A 22,182-nucleotide genomic window follows, 5' to 3' on the forward strand; every position below is an offset into this window, starting at 1 on the left:
AGGGGGGGGCCGGGGCGGGCCGCGGGCGCGCTCATGGCCGCTGCGGCCGCCATGTGCTGCCGCCTCCCAGGGCCATGGCGGGAGGGACCTGCGCCGTGCGCCGCTCGAGGCCCGGGCCAGGCTGAGGCCGCCTCGCGCGGGCGGCGGCGGCGGCGGGGCGGGGCGGCGCAGGCTGACGCACGCGGGCCGGCGGAGGGCGGAAGAGGCGGCGCCGCGGCCTGCCGGGCCCGCACCCAGCCGGGATCCCGGCCCGGGCAGAGAAGCCCACCCGCCGGTAGAGGCAGCGCGGCCGGCCCGAGGGAGGGGGCGCCGGGTAGTGAGGGTGGGGGGCCCGCGGTGCAGGCTGCGGATCCCGTCACCGCGGGGAGACCCCGTCCCCGGGACGCGCTCAGACTGAGGAGATCCGTCCTCGTCCCCGTCCGCGGGTCCAGTCACCTGAGGAGACCCGGTCCCGTCCGCGGGTCCCGTTACCTGTGGAGACCCCGTCCCGTCCGTAGGTCCCGTCACCCCGAGGAGACCCCGCCCCATCCGCGGGTCTTATCACCCCGAAGAGACCCAGTCCGGTCCGCGGGTCCCGTCACCGCCGGGAGACCTCGTCCTCTTCCGCGGGTGGCGTCACCGCGGGGAGACCCGGTTCTCGTCCGCTGGAGTCTGTCAGGCTGAGGAGATCCGTCCTCGTTCTCCATTCGTGGTTCCAGTCAACCCGAGAAGACACCGTCCCCGTCCGCGGGTCCCGTCACCACAGGAAGACCCTGTCCCCGGGAGCCGGTCAGGCTGAGGAGATCCGTCCTCGTGTCCGGGTCCCGTCATCCCTGGGAGACCCCGTCCCCTGTTCTCGGGTCCCGTCACCCCGAGGAGACCCCGTCCCGTCCTCGGGTCCCGTCATCCCTAGGAGTCCCCGTCCCCGGTTCCCGGGTCCAGTCACCCCGAGGCGACCCCGACCCGTCCACGGGTCTCATCACCCCGAGGAGACCAGTCCCCGTCCCCGGGTCCCGTCAACCCGAGAAGACCTGTCCCCCATCCACGGGTCCCGTCACCCCGAAGAGACCCCGCCCCCTGGAGCCTGTCAAGCTGAGGAGATCGGTCCTCATCCCCCATCCGTGGTTCGCGTCACCCCGAGGAGCCCACGTCCCTGGGGTCCCACTATCCGGAAAAGGCGGCGCGTCCCGACCCCGAAGCCGGTCAGCCCGCAGAGGGAAAGGGGGCAGGCTGGTCGGGATCTCGGAAGTGGGGGTGCGTCTGGGAGGGAGGGGCGGCAGATGGCACTGGTCCGTGCACTGCCGCGTGTCATCAGGGGTGGCTTCCAGAGTGCTGGCACTTCTGTTAGCAAGGGACACAGCCCCTCCAGACTCCGGGCGTCCCAGGACTGGGGTCCCAGGTGTGGGCAGCGGATGGGGGTCGCCCGGCCCGAGCCCAGGCCCCCGGCCCTCGGGAGAACGGCGTGGGGCCCAAGGCTTCGCCACAGGCACCGCCACGCAGCCCAGCCCACGCCGAGCCTGCCTCCACGCAGACCCGCCGGCCGCCCTGGCCATCCTGTCAGGAGCCGCTGCGCACCCTGGAAGGACCACGGGCCCCTCGCAGCGCCCATTCTAGTTAGCGCCAACCGTGAGCCGCCCTGTCTGGCTTTCCCGGGGCCGGGCAGCCCCCGCTGAGGACAGCCAGTTCAGCCTTGCTGCTTTGGTGGCATCCGCTTTGGTGGCTTTGCCGCAGTTGCTTTCAAAATGAGGTTAATCCTGTACGTATATTATGCTTCAATAAGACATTTTTAAAAAACAGATGAATGTATTGCAGAATGAAGCATTTAGAAACTCAGAACTCTTAAGAGTTTGAAAGTGGCATTTTTACTTACCTCCAGCCCTCCCATCTGTTCTTTTTCTGAAGAAACCTCTCTGGAGGAGCGCGCCCGGACAGCAGGTGCAGAGCAGATGGAGCCTGCGCCCAAGCCGGCTCCAAGAAGCCCCCATACTCTCTGTCCCTGAAAAGGCAAGTTGAATTTTTTCATGTCTTTTCTTATAACTTCACCTCAAATACAAGCCAGTGTGATACATATATATAAGTAAAATGTTCTTGGTATTTTGATAAGTATGTTTAATTTTTTAAAAACAGACTGTAGCAAGTTAAGCCACTTACCCATGCACAAAATGAGTAAAGAACCCAGGATTATGTGTTACTTAGAAATGCAATTAGCCATTTAAGGCCACATTAAATGCTGACACTCCAGAAATATCCACATTTCCTCTGTAACCCACTGTAGGCTCACAAGATTAAGAAGAAGAATAGTTTTAATCACTCATTGTATTTTCATTTATAGCATTGCATTCCATATATTTACATTCACCATGTACTGTTGACTAATGTTCTGATATTATTAATGGCTGCCAAGATATTTGGCTGACCAATATTTTATGCATCGTCAGCTCAAATTCAGTTGAAGTTAAAATTTTTAAAAATATCATTACTTTTGGGACACCTGGGTGGCTCCGTGGGTTAAGCTGCTGCCTTCGGCTCAGGTCATGGTCTCAGGGTCCCTGGATTGAGCCCTGCATCGGGTTCTCTGCTCAGCGGAGAGCCTGCTTCCCCCTCTCTCTCTGCCTGCCTCTCTGCCTACTTGTGATCTCTGTCAAATAAATTAATAAAATAAAAATAAAAAATAAAAATATTACTTTTACAGTAAATATCTGTATTTAAAATTCAGTAAAAAGTTATAAATATATTCTTGGGTTCACAGCATGTGACAACTGATGATTGGGGACTTTCATTTCCAGCAACTTTAACCTTGGACAATTCACTTAGAATGTATGATAAAACTTTTAATTTCACCAAGAGATTGCCACACAAGTGAGGAAAAAATTTTTAAAAATGCTAAAAAGGACATGGTCCTATGCTTCACAAAAATTACAAAATGAAATCTCAGGAAAAATGTTGTCATTAATACACAAAGAGAACCAACCCATGGTGTGCAAAAATTATCAATAGGTGGAAAACCGATCACAGAAATACTATTTTCAGCTCTTTTACATTTCAACCAATCTGTTAGTGATCAATTCATCTATAACTCAAAGTAGGAAAATATTGTCTAATTTACATGACCCTTCCAAAGTAAAGTGCTTTATAGTAGAATAACACCTTTAATTAATATTCTACTTAGTTGAGGCTTCTGCTTCAAGGAAGGTAAAAGGGAGCTCTACTCCCACCCCTGTTATCACTAGCATATATTGGGAGAACAGTAGGCTGGAACAGCTAAGCATGGAATCTGTGACCTGAGAAGAGAATAATAGATTAATCCCTGCTTGGGATTTGAACCTATAATGTTTACTTTGCACTAGACTCTAGTCTGATTAATTGTCAACTTAAATACCCTGGGAGAGCACACAGATATCTCTGCAGTCTTGAAGATTTTGTTATTGCTATTGTGTTATTCTGGAATTAGAAAGTGCTTTCGTTTTTAGTCATGTGGATTAAAAGTCCTTTTTCTTCACAGCTGTAGATTTATTTTCTCTTTCAACCATAACTTTTATGAACAGGTATACAGTTATAGTTTTAAATCATAACTCACTGGGAAAGTATAAGCAGATTTCTATAAATTCACATTTCTGGCAGTCTTCAAGTTTAGCAGGAGTTCCCACATGCATGGCGACATTTTAATTAGTTGATGACCATCTCTGCTGAATGGCTACTGCACTCTTTATCGCCATACTTTTCCCTTCCCTATCTACAACAGTTGTTAGTGTCTTCTTTCTGAAGTCTGCAAAGGACTGATTGCCTGTGTCCCCTCCCCACCACTTGTGGAAATGCGTGCCCATCTTCCTCACACTTCCTGGGCATCTAAGGCCTCTTTCTCCCAACATTTGTACTTACTGACGTAAGACACTCAAGCATCAAACTCTGTTTTCACTCCCACCTCACCACTGGGAGCTGCTGAGGAGGAGGAGACAAACATCCAAGGGATGCTTTGGAAGACAATACTCAGTCGGCATATAGTCTCTCTTATTTGTATAAAACACCTTCATAGTCAACCCTTAAATACTGCCTGATGGAATCTTCAAAATTCTTTTTTTTTTGTAAACTAAATTTTATTTCTCAATATAATATGAATCCAATTCCCATTCACAGTAAAAACCATTTTAAGATTTAATTATTTAGAGTCTAGTTATCATTAAATGGTCTGTTACATTTGTGCAAACCATAAAAAATATTTCTGGAAGGAACACTTCTCTCATAACAGCATAGGAAGAGCACCCAGGCCTGACCAGTCTAGCACACATGAACCTCACCTCCTCCAGGGACGCTGTAGCCTCAAACACAGAAACACACAGTCATTCTTTGGCAAGTGATTTGAGGTTCCCCACATGGACTCTGCTGTCTAGGGAAGAGATCAGAGTTGCCTGAGGAGCTATAGCAGAGCAAGTGCCTTGGGAAGGCAGGGAGAAAGTTCTGCCTTAAATGCAGATGTCCTCAGGGTGGAGCAATAGCCTGAGCTTGGGAAAGAGCTAGAAGCAAAAAACAGCTGCTCGTTCTCTGCTCACCTCTGCCTGCTCCCATCCCTCCCTGCAGCAGGTCCTAGATGGGGTGCAGACAGCACCAGCCCTAGCTGAGGGGCTGGCTAGTGCATCCATCTCCTCATCAGTGCAACTGGGAGTAAGGATTTCAGCACAGATTTGTTTTGTTAAACTAGGAAACCCCATATATCAAAATAAACAGAAATAAAATAAACAAAATAAAAGATTAGGGATGCCTAGGTGGCTCATTCGGTTAAGCGTGTGCCCTCAGCTCTCTGGTCATGATCTGATGGAGTCCCGCATTGGGCTCCCTGCTCAGCCAGAAGCCTGCTTCTTTCTCTGCCTGCTGTTCCCCCCACGTCTGCACTCTCTCTCTCTCTTTCTCTCTGACAAATAAATAAAATCTTTTTAAAAATAGAAAAGATTATAGACTCAGTAATCTTTTTTTTTTTTTTTATTTTAAAAGAGAGCAAGCATGCACAAGCAGGAAGGAGGGGAGGGGCAGAGGGAGAGAAAGAGAGATTCTTAAGCAGGCTCCATGCTTAGTGCAGAACCCAACATAGGGCTTGATTTCAGAATCCTGAGATCATGACCTGAGCTGAAATCAAGAGTTGTACACTTTAACCAACTAAGCTACCCAGGCACCCCAGACTGAGTAATCTCATCCTAGCATTTACTTTTCTTGAGATGTACTGTTCAGTAGAACTTTCTGTGACGGAGGAAAACTGAGCTGTGCCATCCACTGTGGTAGCTGCTAGTTATATGTAGCTATTGAGCACTTAATGTATACAACTGAGGAACTAAATTTTTTATTTCATTTAGTTTTCCTTAAATAGCTGCATGTGGCTAGTGGCTACTATATCAAAAGATCTTAATTCCTAAAGAGCTGAGCAATTGCATCACCCTTGCCTTATATTGGCTTACATTTAATGAAATTTATTCAGTAGATTACTTCATAACACTTCAATTTAACATCACATTTGTTCAGTGCTTTATAGTTTATAAATGGCCTTCTCAAAAAAGTCTTTTCAGGAGCGGCTGGGTGGCTCATTCAGTTAAGTGTCTGCCTTCGGCTCAGGTCATGATCCCAGGGTCCTGGGATCAAGCCCTGCATTGGGCTCTCTAGTGGGAAGCCTGCTTCTCCCTCTCCCACACCCATGCTTGTGTTCTCTCTCTTGCTGTCTCTCTGTGTGTCAAATAAATAAATAAAATTTTTAAAAACTCTCTTCAGCTCTGATGGATAGCTAGCTACTTGCAAAAGTATAGAAATTATAAGATAAGGGTCCTACCCTGCAGTTTTAATTTCCCAGCACACACAAATTCTATCACATCGTTTGTAGAGTTCTTACCACCTAGGACATATACAAGAGATGCCTTTCCAGTGTGTAGTCTTAGGAATACTTTGTTCACACCAGATGCCATACCCAATTTATTGCCTGATCAGCACAGTATACATCAAGACCAGCTTCCTGAGGTCTGAGTAGGTCTGCGAGTGCAGCCCAAGCCTGTGTTAACCATTGTAGCAGACCCCTCTCACATTGCTCACATTGACTTATAACCAACTGCACAGCCCGGTCAACTGAAAAGACTGTCTAAAACCCTAGCCCTGACAGGCAAGATAGCATGTTACACTGTATGGGTTTTGGCTCTTATGTCACAAGCAGAAGAAACAACTCTCTCTTATATAAGCAAAATGGCATATATTATAAGGATGTTAGGAACTCATAAATCAACAAAAGTTGAGGAACCAGGATTAGAAGTGGGCAGAAATGAGGGAGGCCAGGCACTAGTACATTTAAAAATACCTCTGGGGTGCTGACGATGACATAAGGAATAGCAATATTCCCTTGTCCTGTGGTCACTTGCTTAAAATTCAAAGTTATAGGAAAAAAAAAGTGTGGAATAGACTAAGCTTAAGTAAAATGTCTCCAGTCTCACAATGAAAAGAATATGGCTCTTTCAGTTTTATTATGAAGCAACATGTACCTGGATTGATCACCTCACCAAAACCATATACAACTTTTGAGAAAGATACCTATGTGCCTTTAGGAAGGGAAAAGGAATGCTGAATGTCCAAAATAGACATGTGTCCATGATATACTTTATGAGACCCTTCCTATACACTGTCCTTAAAGGACATAGATACTATAAAATCATGCCTTCTAAACCTTAAGCCAGTGATTATATACTGAATCACCACTGAGCCACATATCTAAAGAACTGGCCAGTTCTAATTTGATCCATCTGTCTTTTTTTTTAATGTATTTAACTCACCACAAACTCACTTAATTAACTAAGAAACTAAGACCTGTATTTTATCACAAAAGTTCTCCTAAGAAACATCATGGAACTCCTTACAGCTATCAACATATGCTATATTTCCATGACATTTCCATGACCTATAACTCTAGCAATCCTATGATAAATAAGGTTAACTTTTAATATTTTAACCCATTAGATACTTATTAAGCACTCATATTTTTAATTTTGTCAAGTACCTACTGGTACTCAGATTTATATCTTCCTCTCCTAGTCTACTAAGAAAAGATAGAGATAACTTGTATTACCAAGAAAGATACTGATTAGTACCAATTAGTACCATTAGTACATTCATGTGAGAAAGACACTAATTTTAAAGTGGAGCTTCAGCCTCACTGTCAGCCAAGATATACTGACAGGGACTGACCACCCTCCCGCCTGAAACAACAACAACAACAAAGAGACAAAATAAGTGAGACAACCTGAGACTGAGCACTGTGTTGGGCTCCACACTGGTTGTGGAGCCTGCTTAAGATTCTCTCTCTCTCTCTCTCTCTGTCTGCCCCTTCTCCTGCACACCCTAGCACTCTAAAAAATTAACTAAATAATTAATTAAATGGGACAATGTTTCTTAAACATTGAAGATCAGTCAATGATGAACAGAGATTTTTGAAAGATGGGAAACAAAGGGAGTGAACCCTACAACTGACCCAGCTCACTGCCTGGTAGAAGTTTCAGGGCCATGATGTGAGGAAGGCCTGGTAGACTCCTCAAGTCGAGGGAATGGAACTGGGAATCTGAGTTGGACAAAGTGGCTAGAATTTGTAGGGCAGAGTACTGGAGAGAGGAATTCTGTAAAGAGAGATCTGTAGATGATCCTCCTGAAATATTCACCTGAGAACTGATTAGTGCATGCATGTGAGCAAGCTACCCAAGGCAGAGGAAAAAACATTTGGAAAGTATGAGATGGTACAGTGCCCATTTCCAACAGATTGGAAAATCACATCATTCAAAAAGTCATCAGCTAGAGTACTAAAAAAGGTCTTCCCTCAATAGTTAGACAAAATTAACCTAGACAAGGATTCTGGGAAGATGCTGGAGTAGGAAGCACCAGGAATCTGTCTCCCATTTAGACAAAAATGGCACTGGCAGAATCTGTCTGATGTAACTATTTTGGAACTTTGGAATGTGTTGAAGCATTGCAACTTCCGGAAGAAGGCTTGAATGGTAAATTTTTGTTAATTTTGGTCAGCTCTTAACACAGCAGCAGCTACCCATCCCCACTCCCAGCACCATGGCAGGTAGCTGTACACATGATCCTTGGGCTGTTTACATAAAGTCTCCAGGAGCAAGGCTAGGAAAAAAGGACACTGTCTGCCAAATATTGGTGATCTGTGCTCTCACTGCTGATTGCTGCTTCTGATCACAGAGGTGCAAAGACATGGGTAGCCATTATTGTTGAAACTTCCCCCATTGCAAACCCCTTCTAACCCCCACCCCCACTGATCTGATTTTCAGGAAATGTGTAGGGAAGTGTCTTTTTCTCACCCCTTCATTTTTCACCTTTCCCCTTTCATAAGCCAGACATTAAAGGCTGGGTATTCAAAAACAGCTGCATGTACAGAGAAAATTTAAAAGTGACTGCACTTTCCCAAGGAAAGTCTCAGAAAAGACCTAAGAAGACATTATGTTTACACCTTGGGCTAATCTCTGGTTGTTTGAGAAAACCTCGAACAAACAAAACAAATACAATAACAACAAAAACAACAAAAAGAAACCCAAAAAACCTTAGGGCTGGGGAGAACCTGATTGCCCCACTTACCACATTATTAGATTTAAAATTCCAGTGTTCAACCAAAAACCACACAAAGCACAAGAAGAATTGGAGAAGTATGGCCCATTCAAAGGTAAAACCATTCAACAGAATTGTCCCCTGAAATAAACTTAATAAAAGATATATGAAACAAATACTTTAAAACAACTGTCTAATGTGTCCAGAGAACTAGAGGAGATGTAGGGAAAGTCAAGAAAACAAGGTATGAACAAAATAGGAGTATCAATAAAAATAAAACCTAAGAAAGAGACAAATTCTGAAGCTGAAAAATACAATAACTAAAATTTTAAAATTCACTAGAAATATTCAAAATCCGATTTCAGCAGGCAAGAGAAATAATCAGTGAACTTGAAGATAGAACAATGGAAATTATCCAGGCTGCAGAAAGAAAAAAGACTGAAGGAAAGGAATGGAACCTAAGGGAAATACGGGACAACACAAAATGTACCCACATACTCATCATGGGAGTCCCAGAAGCGGAAGAGAAAGAAGCAGAGAGAACGTTTGAATAGTGGCTGAAAACTTCTCAAATTTGATGAAAGACGTGAATATAAACATCCAAGAAGCTCAACAAACTCGAAGTAAGATGAAGTCACAGACCCATGCTGAGACATTTGAACTTTCAAAGGACAAAGGCAACAAATATTGAAAGCAGCAAGATGTGATGAGCACTGGGCTACACACAACTGATGAATTATTGAACACTGCATCTGAAACTAATGTTGTACTATATGTTGGCCAATTGAATTTAAATAATAAATAAAAGAAAGCAGCAAGAGAGAAGCAAATCATCACATACAAGGGATCCTCAATAAGATTATCTACAGATTTCTTACCAGAAACCATAGAGTCCATCAGACAGTGGGCCAACATATTCAAAGTCCTCAAAGAAAAATAATATCAACCAAGAATCCTATATTCAGCAAAACTGTTCTTTAAAAATGAGGGAGAAATCAAGACATTCTGAGATAAGCAAAAGCTGAGGGGGGTTCAAGAGCACTAGACCTGCCCTTCAAGTACTGCTCGAAGGTATCCTGCAAAGTGAAACAAAATGATATTAGACTGTAACTCAAAGCCATATGGAGAAATAAAGATCTCAATAAAAGTAAATATAAGGGCATCTTTAAAAGGTAGTGTTATTGGGCTCCTGGGTGGCTCAGATGGTTCAGTGTCTGCCTTCAGCTCAGGTCACGATCCTGGGGTCCTGGGATCAAGTTCTGCATCGAGCTCCCTGTTCAGTGGGGAGACTGCTTCTTCCTCTGCCTCTCTTTCTCTCTCTCATGAATAAATAAATAAAATCTTTTTTTAAAAAAGTAGTGCTATTGTAAGAATGGTTTGTAACTGTAATTTTTGTTTCCTACATTAGTTAAGAGACTGATGCATTAAAATAAAAAAGTTTTTAATGTAAAAGCTAGTACTACTATACCATTGATTTGCAACTCCACATAATCTTTTCCATATGATTGAGGAAAGTAATGCATTTAAAAGAATTATGTTTTGGGGCAGGCAATGTATGAAGATGTAATTTTGTGACATCAACAACTAAATGAGGCTGAAGTTTTAAAAGAGCAGAGATTTTTATTGGAGTTAAACTGTTATAAACTACAATTAGAAAGTCACGACTTTAGGATGGGGAATGTAATCTCCATGGTAACTGCACAAAAAGAAATACAGAATTCAAGAATTTTACAACAACAAAAATCCAAAACATAGAAGAAGGAAGTAATGCAGAAAATGACAAAAAAAAAAAGTCCAACCCTATAGAGCATATACAAAACAGGTATCATAATGAAAGAAGTTAAGGGCCTCTCTATTAATAATTACTTTAAATGTAAATGGATTAAAGTCTCCATACACCAGAGATTAGAAAAATGATAAAAACACATGTTCTAACTATATCCTTCTACAAAAGACTCACTTGAGATCCAAAGACACAGCTTGGAAGTGAAAAAGTGGAAAAGATAGTACATGCAAACAGTAATGAAAAAAGAGCAGCGGTGGCTATACAAATAGCAGACAAAATAGACTTTTAATCAAAAGGTATACTTTCCTGCTTTATCAAAGATTAGTTGACCATATAGTTGTGGGTCCAGTTCTGGGTTCTCTACTGTTCCATTGATTTGTGTCTATTTTTGTGCCACTATCATACTGTCTTGATGACTATGGCTTTGTAATATGGCTTGAAATCTGGACTCATGATGCCAACAGTTTTGTTTTTCTTTTTCAGGATTACATTGGCTATTTGGGGTCTTCTGTAGTTCCATACAAATTTTAGAATTGTTTGTTCTAGCTCTGTGAAAAATGCTGGTGTTTTTCTGATAGGGATTGCATTAAATGTGTGTGTTGCTTTGGGTAATATAGACATTTTAATGATGTTTATTCTTCCAATCCATGAGCATGGAATGCTTCTCCATTTCTTACCCTCTTCAGTTTCTTTCATAAGTGTTCTATAGTTTTCAGAATACAGATTTTTTACCTCTTTAGTTAGATTTATTCCTAGACATCTTATTGATTTTGGTGCAATTGCAAATGGGATAAATTCCTTGATTTCTTTTTCTGCTGCTTCATTATTGGTGCATAGAAAAAGACAGTCCCTTCAACAAATGGTGTTGGGTTTAAGGCACCTGTGTGGCTCAGGCAGTTAAGCATCTGCCTTCAACTCAGGTTCAGGGTCCTGGGATTGAGCCCCACGTTGGGCTCCCTGTTCAGTGGGGAGTCTCCTTCTCCCCATCTCTCTGTTCAGCCCCTGCAACTTGTGCTCTCTCTGTCTCTCTCAAATAAATAAAATCTAAAAAAAAAAAAAAAAAAAGACCAAATGGTGTTGAGCAAACTGGACAGAAACAAAATGAAACTGGACCACTTTCTTATACCATACACAAAATAAACTCAAAATGGATCAAAGATCTAAATGTGAGACAGGAATCCATCAAAATCCTAGAGGAGAATACAGGCAGAAACCTTTGAACCTTGGCAATAGCAACTTCTTACTAGACACATCATCACAGGCAAGGGAAACAAAAGCAAAAATGAACTACTGGGACTTCATCAAGTTAAAATCTTCTGCACGGTAAAGTAAACAATCAACAAAATTAAAGGTAGCCTATGGAACCGGAGAAGGTATTTGCAAATGACATATCAGTTAAAGAGTTAGTATCCAAAATCTATAAAGAACTTCTCAGACTCAACATCCAAAAAACAAATAATCCAGTTAAGAAATGGGCAGAAGACATGAATAGACACTTTTCCAAAGAAGACATCCAGATGGCTAACAGACACATGAAAAGATGCCCAAGGGGCGCCTGGGTGGCTCAGTGGGTTAAAGCCTCTGCCTTCAGCTCAGGTCATGATCTCAGGGTCCTGGGATCAAGCCCCGCATCAGGCTCTCTGCTCAGCAGGGAGCCTGCTTCCTCCTCTCTCTCTGCCTGCCTCTCTGTCTACTTGTGATCTCTGTCTCTGTCAAATAAATAAATAAGATCTTTAAAAAAAAAAAAAGAAAGAAAAGAAAAGATGCCCAATATCACTTACCTTCAGGGAAATACAAATCAAAACAACCTACACCTGTTAGAATAGCTAAAAAAAAATTTTTAAAGATTTATTTATTTGAGAGAAAGAACGAGCACCACAGAGGAGCAAGAGAGAAGCAGACTCCCTGCTGAGCAGGGAGGCTGATGTGGGGCTCAATCTCAGGACCTCAAGCTCATGACCTGAGCTGAAAGCAAACACTCAGCCAACTGAGCCACCCAGGTGCCCCAGAATGGCTCGTAGTAACAGCACAAGAAACAACAGGTATTGGTGAGGATGTAGAGAAAGAGAACTTTCTTACACTGTTCGTGGGAATGCAAAGTGGTGCAGCCACTCTGGAGAACAGTATGGAGATTCCTCAAAAAGTTAAAAATAGAATTACCCACCAATTGCACTACTAGGTCTTTAACCAAAGGATACAAAAATACTGATTCTGAGAGACATATGCACCCCCGTGTTTTAAAAAACATCACCAACAATAGCCAAATTATGGAATGAGACCAAATGTCCATCAAGTGATGAATGGGTTAAAAAGGTGTGATATATACACACAAAGGAGTATTATTTCAGCCATAAAAAAAGAATGAAATCTTGCCATTTGCAATGACATGGATGGAGCTAGAGACTATTATGTTAAGTGAAATAAGTCAGAGAAAGACAAATACTACATGATCTTGCTCATATGTGGAATTTAAGAAAGAAAACAGATGAACATATGGGAAGGGTGGGGGGAAGGACAGAAGGAAATAAACCATAAGAGACTCTTAACAATAGAGAAGAAACTGAGGGTTGATGGAAGGGGAGGATGGGTTAGATGGGTGAAGGGTATTAAGGAGGCCACTTGTTTTGATGAGTACTGGGTACTGCATGTAAGTGATGAATCATTGAATTCTACTCCAGAAGCTAGCATTGGAATGTATGTTGACTAAGTAAAATTTAGATGAAAGATGAAAGAAAGAAAGAAAGAAAGATTATATGCTAATAAAAGATTCAATATAATGAGAAGATATAATATTTATGTACCTTATAACAGATCATGAATATCTATGAAGAAAAAATTCACAGAAATGAAAGGAGAAATAGAGAATTCTATGGTAATGAGTGGAGACGCCAATATCCCACTCACAATAAGGGACAGAATAACCAGACAGAAAATAAGTAAGAAAATAGAGGACTTAATACAATGTATCAAATAGATCTAACAAACACAGAATACTCCACCCAACAAGAAGAATACACACATTCTTCTCAAGACATTTTCCAAGACAGACAATACATTAGGCCATAAATTAAGTCTCAGTAGATTTTAGAAGATAAATATCATGCAAAGTATCTTCTCCAACCACAACAGGTTAGAGGTGTAAATCAATAGTATAAGGAAAATTGGAAAATTCACAAAATGTGGATTATATAAACACGACAACACACTTGTCAGCAAACAATGGATCAAAGAAGTCACAAGGGAAATTAAGAGATGTTTAGAGAGTAATATAAATGAAAACACAACACACTGATACTTATGGGACACAACAAAAACGGTATTAAGGAATTAGAAAATATAGGGTGACCTGGGTTGCTCAATTGGCTAAGTGTCCAGCTCTTGATCTCATCTAAGGTCTTGATCTCACACTCATGAGTTTAAACCCTGCATTGTGCTCTTTAGTGGGTATGGAGTCTACTTTAAAAAGAAAGAAAGAAAGAAATGAATTACAAAATTAGGAAAATCAAGAGTAGTCTCAGCAGAGGAAGATGGTGATGTAGTAGGATGACCCTAGGCTTGCCTCCTCCCACAAACATAACCAGATAACTATCAAATCATCCTAAGTACCCCAGAGATCCAGCTGAACCCTGAAAGAACAAACTCTACAACTAAAGGGAGAGAAGAGGCCACATCACAGAAGGTAAGAAGCATGGAGATACGGCTTACGGGAGAAACAGATAGCAGATGCTCCAGAGAGGAGAGGAGGGAGCTCTGGTCATGGAGAGAAGGGCAAGGGAGAGAGGAACACAGAGGGGAATGCACAAGAGAACATTTCCCCAAAACCATTAACTTGGAAAATGAGAGGTTCTGGATTTCATGTGTTCTTGGAACCAGTGGGGCTTAAAGCCTAGAGTTTTAAAGGTCAGTGAGTTTGGATGAGATAGATCCCTGAGGGCAATGGACTGCTCCTGGAAGGAAGGCAAACAACAACCCAGGAGCAGACAGCATGGAAACAGCATCTGAAAAGCACCTGGGGCACACACTGGGGAGATTATTCACTCTTCTTGGAGTGTTTCCCTGAGAGTTAGCATACACAGAGATGCCTCTCCGTGAACAAAGGGGAAGACTGGCACCATTTTCCTCCCCCACCTCTCAGCATAAACACAGAACCACCAATGGGAAGCACTTTGGTGCCAACACTGGCTGCCTAACTGGCTTACATCAAGTCCCACCCACCTGTACTCTGGCAGGACTGCCCTTCTTGGTTAAGCTTGCCTCAGCCCCAGTGTAGCAGACTCCTCCCCCCAAAAACCATCACAAACCCCTGCCCACATCTCTCCTCCAACCAAACAGTTCTGTAGGGCCTCAGTTCTGGTAGAGGTAGTCAGGTCTCATTTCACAAAAAGACCAGAGCACACCTAGTTAAAATTCACAACATTCAGAGGGAGGCAAACCATAAGAGTCTATTAACCACAGAGAACAAACCAAAGGTTGATGGATGGAGGTGAGTGGCGTGGGGGATGGGCTAAATGAGTGATGGGTTTTAAGGTGAGCACTTATTGTGATGAGCACTGGGTGTTATATGTAAGTGATGAATCACTAAATTCTACTCTGAAACTAATATTACACTATATGTTAACTCACTAACATTTCAATAAAAACTTGAGATAAAAAAGAAAACAATCCTATTTACAATTACACCAAAGATAATAAAATACTTTGGAATAAACCTAACCAAAGAAATGAAAGACTTGTACTCTGAAAACTATAAAATACTAATGAAAGGAATTGAAGATGATGCAAGGAATGGAAAAACATTCCATGCTCATGAATAAGAACAGTTATTATTAGAATATGTATACCACCCAAAACAATCTACACATTTAATGCAATCCCTATCAAACTACAAACACCATTTTGCGCAGAACTAGAACAAACAATTCTAAAATTTGTGTGGAACCACAAAAGACCCTGGATATCCAAAGCAATCTTGAAAAAGAAAAGCAAAGCTGGAGACATCACAATTCCAGACTTACAGTTATATTACAAAGCTGTAATGACTGAGGTGGTATGGTACTGGCACAAAAACAGACACATGAATCAATGGAAGAGAATAGAAAACCCAAAAATAAACCCACAACTATATGGTCAATTAATCTTTGACGAAGCAAGAAAGAAAATCCAGTGGGAAAAAAACAGCCTCCTCAACAAACAGTGCTGGAAAAACTGGACAGCCACATGCAAAAGAATGAAACTGGACCACTTTCTTATACCATATACAAAAATAAACTCAAAATGGATTAAAGACCTAAATGTGAGACATGAAGCCACAAATATTCTAGAAGAGGACACAGGCAGTAACTTCTTTGACATTAGCCATAGCAACTTCTTACTAGATATGTCTCTTGAAGGAAGGGAAACAAAAGCAAAAATAAACTATTGGGACTACATCAAAATAAAAAGCTTCCCCACAATGAAAGAAACAATGAACAAAACTAAAAGTCAACCTGGTAAATGGGAGAAAATATTTGCAAATGACATATCTGATAAAGGGTTAGTGTCCAAAATCTATAAAGAACTTATCAAACTCAATATCCCCAAAATAAATAATCCAGTTAAGAAATGGCAGAAGAGGGGCACCTGGGTGGCTCAGTTGGTTAAGCAACTGCCTTTGGCTGAGGTCATGATCCCGGGGTCCTGGAATTGAGTCCCGCATTGGCCTCCCTGCTCAGCAGGGAGCCTGTTTCCCCTGCCCTCTCTGCCTGCCTCTCTCTACCTACTTGTAATCTCTATCTGTCAAATAAATAAGCAAAATCTTAAAAAAAAAAAAAAGAAATGGGCAGAAGACACGAATAGACATTTTTCCAAAGAAGACATATATATGACCAACAGACACATGAAAAGATGCTCAATATCACTGATCATCAGGGAAATACAAATCAAAACCACTATGAGATACCGCCTCACACCTCTCAGAATGACTAGAATCAAAAACACAAGAAACAACAAGTATAGGTGAGGATATGGAGAAAGGGTAACTCTCGTGTACTGTTGGAGGGAGTGCAAACTGGAGCAGCCACTCCGGAAAACAGTATGGAGTTTCCTCAAAAAGTTAAAAATGGGGGTGCCTGGGTGGCTCCATGGGTTAAGCCTCTGCCTTTGGCTCAGGCCATGATCTCAGGGTCCTGGGATCAAGCCCCACATCGGGCTCTCTGCTTAGTGGGGAACCTGCTTCCCCACCTCTCTCTGCCTGCCTCTCTGCCTACCTGTGATCTCTCTCTGTCAAGTAAATAAATAAAATCTTTTTTTTAAAAAGTTAAAAATGGAACTACCCTATAATCCAGCTATTGCACTACTAGATATTTACCCAAAGGATGTAAAAATACAGATTCAGAAGAGTACATGCACCCTGATATTTATAGCAGCATTTTCTACAATACCCAAACTATGGAAATAGCCCAAGTGTTCATCAACTGGTGAATGGATAAAGAAGATATGAGATATGTGTGTGTATGTGATCAAATTGTGTGTGATTTGATTATGCCATCAAAAAGAATGAAATCCTTCAAATAAATAAACAAAATCTTAAAAAAATTTAAAAATAAGAATGAAATCTTGCCATTTGCAATGACACAGATGGAGCTAGAGAGTATTATTCAAGTGAAATAAGTCAGTCAGAGAAAGACAAATACCATAGGATTTCACTCATATGTGGAATTTAAGGAACAAAACAAAAAGCAAAGGAAAAAGAGAGAGACAAACCAGGAAACAGACACTTAACTGATTACCAGAGGAGGGGTGGTGGGGGAGTGGGGGAAATAGGGGATCAAATGGGATTAAAGAGTGCACTGGCGATGAGCACCAGGTGATGTATGGAAGTGTTGGATCACTATGTCGTACATCCAAAACTAATATTACACTGTATGTGAACTAACTGGAATGTAAATAAAAACTAAAAAAAAAACAGCCTCCTACAACTCAACAACAAACACCCAAACACAATTCAAAAGTTAAAAATGATTTGACTAGGGGCGCCTGGGTGGCTCAGTGGGTTAAAGCCTCTGCCTTCGGCTTGGGTCGTGGTCCCGGGGTCCTGGGATCGAGCCCCGCATCAGGCTCTCTGCTCAGCGGGGAGCCTGCTTCCTTCTCTCTCTCTCTGCCTGCCTCTCTGCCTGCTTGTGATCTCTCTCTGTCAAATAAATAAGTAAAATCTTAAAAAAAAAAATAAAAAAAAAATGATTAGACTAGATTTTCTCCAAAGAAGATGTACAAATGGAAAATAAGCATGAAAAGATTCCACGTTACTTGTCATTATGGAAATGCAATCCAAAACCACATTGAGATAACCACACTAGAATGGTTACAGTTTTTAAGAATGGAAAATATTACATGTTGATGTGAATGTAGGGAAATCGGAACTCTCGTATATACCTGGTGGGAATCTAAATGTTGCAGCCACAATGGAAAACAGTTGTTGGTTCCTTAAAAAGGTAAAAATAGAATTACCTTATGACTCAGCATTCCACTTCTATGTATTTACCCAAAAGAATTCAAAGCATGAACTCAAACAGATATGCCAATGTTCACAATAGTATCATTCATAAGAGATAAAAGGTGGAAATAATACAAGTGTCCATCAACAAGTGAAAGGATTGATAAAATGTGGTAAATAAATACAATGGAATATTATTCTGCTATAAAAAGGAATGAAGTATGGAAATGCACTACAATAGAGATAAACCTAGAAAACATTATGCTAAGTGAAAGTAGGGAGACATAAACGGATAGTTTAAATTCCTCTTATATGAAGTATAAAGAAAGATCATATATAGAAATTAAATCAGAGGTTACCAGGAGGTGGGAAATGGAGGAACTGGATGTTATTGCTTAATAGTGCAGTTTCTTTTTGGGGTGATGAAAGTCTTAGAAGCAGACAATGGTGATGGCTGCAGTTACCAGACATGTAATTAAAGCTGGCCAACTGTACACTTAAAAACGGTTAAATGAAAAATGGTATATGATATGTATTTTACCATACCACAATTTTATTTTTTTAAAGATTTTATCCATTTATTTGAGAGAGAGAGAGAGCATGAGAGGAGAGAGGTCAGCAGGAGAAGCAAAGTCCCTGCTGAGCAGGGAACCCGATTGGGGACTCGATCCTCAGACTCCAGGATCATGAGCTGAGCCAAAGGCAGTCGCTTAACCAACTGAGCCACCCAGGTGCCCCACCATACCACAATTTTAAAAAGTTATATTGTAATGTACCAAAACCATTACATTTCAAGCTGTAAGTGGATGAATCATATGTGAATTATGTTCAATAAAGCCTTTTAAAAACCACAAGGAGATTCTACCACACACACCTATTAGAATGGCTAAAATTAAGAGTGCTTATTCCCCGGTGCTGATGAGGGTGTGGAGGAACAGGGACTCTCACACTGTTGATATGAAAATAGTCTGGAACTTTCTTTAAAAAGTCTGGTAATGAGGCCCCTATAAGTCAGAGAGTGTGTCAGTAATCCCTGGTTTTTTTTTTTTTTCCTAATATTTTTTCTTTCTCAGTCCTGACCTGAACTTTACCCTAGTCGTGGTGAAACTGCAGAGACCAAAGAGATAGCAGTAAGGTCAACCCTGAGAAAAACCCTGTCTCTTTAGCCTGGAAGCAGGGAAAAATGACCTTATGGTCTGAAGAATGTGGAGGAAATGTATGCTTATTTTTTCTGTTTTCTCTTATTTTTGTCTGAGAGCTGTTCCTTTTGGCAAAATCATGGGGGCATGTTGGCAGGTAATAATTAGAGAGAAACCCATCTTTCTAGCCAGAGCATGAGGAAAATGGTCCCTGGGAGCCAGAGAGTCTGGGTGACATCCTGGAGAGGACAGAGCTGGAAAGGGGGGTCTCCAATTCTGTGTATGAGCAGACACATGTCCACGCTCAGCCCAGAGCTGCACATGTGGAGGCAAAGGAGCAGCACTTTGAAAATTAAGTGACACTGAAGCCACCACCAAGAGAGGGCAAAACAGGTTTGTATGGTGTGAGGCTAACCCAGTGATTGCCTGTTAAAATGAAAATAGCCACATCCTCCAGAGAATTGTTTAGACGTCTAGCACACAGAGTCTCCCAACTTGAAGCAGACAGTTTTTGCTTTGCACGGCAGTATGAAACTATAAAAGTGACCAGGCAGGTATGCTAAAACTGTGTCATACAATCTTTTATCAATGAGCAAAATTATGGCTTTCTGTGATTTCTAGAAATTTTCATCAAAACCTTAAAAACATATACTCAGTTACAAGTGTATAAGGAAATGAACAAAATAATAAAATTAATATTTATCTTGTACCCCACAATTGTAAATATTAGCAACACAGAGAATTAAAGTGCTTTTCATCTTTGTAAAGAGTATATCAAGCATCTTGAAAAAAAAAGTCTTTTGAGCAGTACTTGCCTTTTTCTTAAGTTGTAGGGGTTATTTGACAACTTGTCATAAAACTTTCTAAGTCTGGATCAACTTTCAACATTTTCTCCTTTGTGCTTTTAATGTCATGAAATATCTCCAAGTGCCTTGACTGTGTTTTTGCTGGTTCCCTTTCCTCTGGGACATCTTTATCCTTGTCATCACAGCACATTTGATAAACCCACCTTGACTGGATGCTTCTGACTGCACATCTGAGAGTCTGCAATACAGCATGCTAACATGTTGCAGTAAGGTACTTCTTCAATGACCCCATTTATGTTGGATTGCAAGTCCTGCTTTCACTGGTCCACTTTGTAAACTGTCATGTGGATTAACCACTGGAGACAAGGAGGCAACACAACTACATATTTTGCTGTCTGTGCATGAACTGAGCTGTGCAGTGACCAGCCACCAACAGACTCTGCAAGAAGTGACACCACTGGTCACTGAGCATGATGCCATCTATTATTTACACAGTGACTGGTGGACTGAATGTTGTCAAAAACTGACCTCTGGGGCGCCTGGGTGGCTCAGTGGGTTAAGCTGCTGCCTTCGGCTCAGGTCATGACCTCAGGGTCCTGGGATCAAGTCCCGCATCGGGCTCTCTGCTTGGCAGGGAGCCTGCTTCCTCTCCTCTCTCTTTGCCTGCCTCTCTGCCTATTTGTGATCTCGCTGTGTCAAATAAATAAATAAAATCTTAAAAAAAAAAACTGACCTCTGTTCTTCAGAGCCCAAATACAACACAAAGACAGAGTTTAAAATGAAGAGAAACAATAGCATTATTGCTTTGTCAGCAAAGCAGGCTATAGGCAGTTTCAGGCCTTCAAAACTGGAAGCCTGCCTGGAGGAAGGGGCTACAGGGTTTTACTGGGAAATACAGTCTAGCTGGTTTTGACAGGAATTGTGTACTTGCTGACAGCCTCATTCATCCCGTCTCCAGGTTGGTTCCTGCAACAAAAGTCTATGAAGGGAGATGGGGAGGTTTTCAGAAGAGAGGGAGAAGGTTGCTTAGTTTGAAATTGAGCTTCAGTGAAGATTTAGTGCAGCCATTTTGGTTTTTGTTTAACTTCATGCTTTTAAGTGGTTTCATGAGGAGCTAGAGCAGCTTGCAGCAAGCTTGCATTTTATGTAATTACTCAGTTAATACTTGGTGGTAACTGAAACTTGAACCATGAACTTGGGGTACTACTGCCAGCTAAAGGGTGGTAACTAACACTTCACAAAGTGTCACTTCTACCATATAATATTCATGAGATATGAATCACTAGTACTGGATTTCTCCCAAGGAGGTGGGAATTAGGCTGCAAGGTAAGGGACCTGTGGATGTATTTTTAGAACCACCATATTCCTAAAATATATTTTCACAGCATGTAAAATTCTGGATTGATGTTTTTTCTACTAATACTCTAAAGATATTGTTTCATTGTGTTCTATAGTACCTGATTTTTTTTAATTAAATATCCCTGTATTGAATATGTTCTTTTGTTTTTCTGGTTATATTCAGGACTTTTTTATCTTTGGTTTTTATCAATTAGATTATGACATATTGGGCATTTTGCTGGATTTTGCTGAGTCTCTTGAACCTGTATATTTATTTTGTTCACCAGATTTTAACTTTTCAGCAATTATTTCTTCAAAAAATTTTTTTAATTTTTTTTTCCTTAAAGATTTTTATTTGTTTATTTGACAGAGATCACAAGTAGGCAGAGAGGCAGACAGAGAGAGAGGAGGAAGCAGGCTCCCTGCTGAGCAGAGAGCCCGATGCGGGGCTTGATCCCAGGACCCTGGGACCATGACCTGAGCCGAAGGCAGAGGCTTTAACCCACTGAGCCACCCAGGCGCCCCTTTTCAAAATATTTTTTTAAAGATTTTATTTATTTGAGAGAGAGAGAGAGAGAGAGAAAGCACAGAGGGAGAGGGAGAAGCATGCTTCCTGCTGAGCAGGGAGCCTGATGTGGGGCTCAATCCCAGGACCCTAGGATCATGACCAGAGCCAAAGGCAGACACCCAACTGACTGAGCCACCCAGGTGCCCCTTCTTCAAAATATTTTTTTCTGCACCATCTCTTTTTGAGACTCAAATGACAACAATACTAGAATTTTTTCTTCAAGATTTTATTTAAACTGAAGTTAGTTCACATGTAGTATTAGTTTCAGGGGTAGAATTCAGCGATTTAACAGTTGCGTATAACACCCAGTGCTCACTACATTGAGTGTCCTCCTTAATGCTCATTACCCAGTTACCCCATGCCCCCACCCACCCTCCTCTAGGAATCCTCAGTTTGTTCCCTAGAGTTAAGAGTCTTTTATGGCTTGTCTTCCTCTCTGTCTTTAAATTAGTTCATTTTTCCTTCCCTTCCCCATGTTCATCTGTTTTGTTTCTTAAATACTAGGCTTTTGATAATTCTCACAG

At 41.8% G+C, this 22,182-nt stretch overlaps 1 protein-coding gene across 1 annotated transcript in view; it reads right to left on the reverse strand.

Moving 5' to 3' along the window:
• LOC116873062 (constitutive coactivator of PPAR-gamma-like protein 1) overlaps positions 1-528 on the reverse strand; it is a 97,284-nt gene extending 96,756 nt beyond the window's left edge. Inside the window, exons 1-2 of the mRNA XM_032866715.1 lie at positions 472-528; positions 138-343 (exon numbers count right to left, since the gene is read on the reverse strand). Coding sequence (XP_032722606.1) covers positions 138-343; positions 472-528 — 263 coding nt within the window. The remainder of the gene's footprint in view (positions 1-137; positions 344-471) is intronic.
• Positions 529-22,182: the final 21,654 nt, after the last annotated feature.

Source organism: Lontra canadensis, unplaced genomic scaffold, assembly GCF_010015895.1.
Source record: "Lontra canadensis isolate GAN:19392208 unplaced genomic scaffold, GSC_riverotter_1.0 scaffold31, whole genome shotgun sequence".
In the NCBI taxonomy this organism is placed as follows: domain Eukaryota; kingdom Metazoa; phylum Chordata; class Mammalia; order Carnivora; family Mustelidae; genus Lontra; species Lontra canadensis.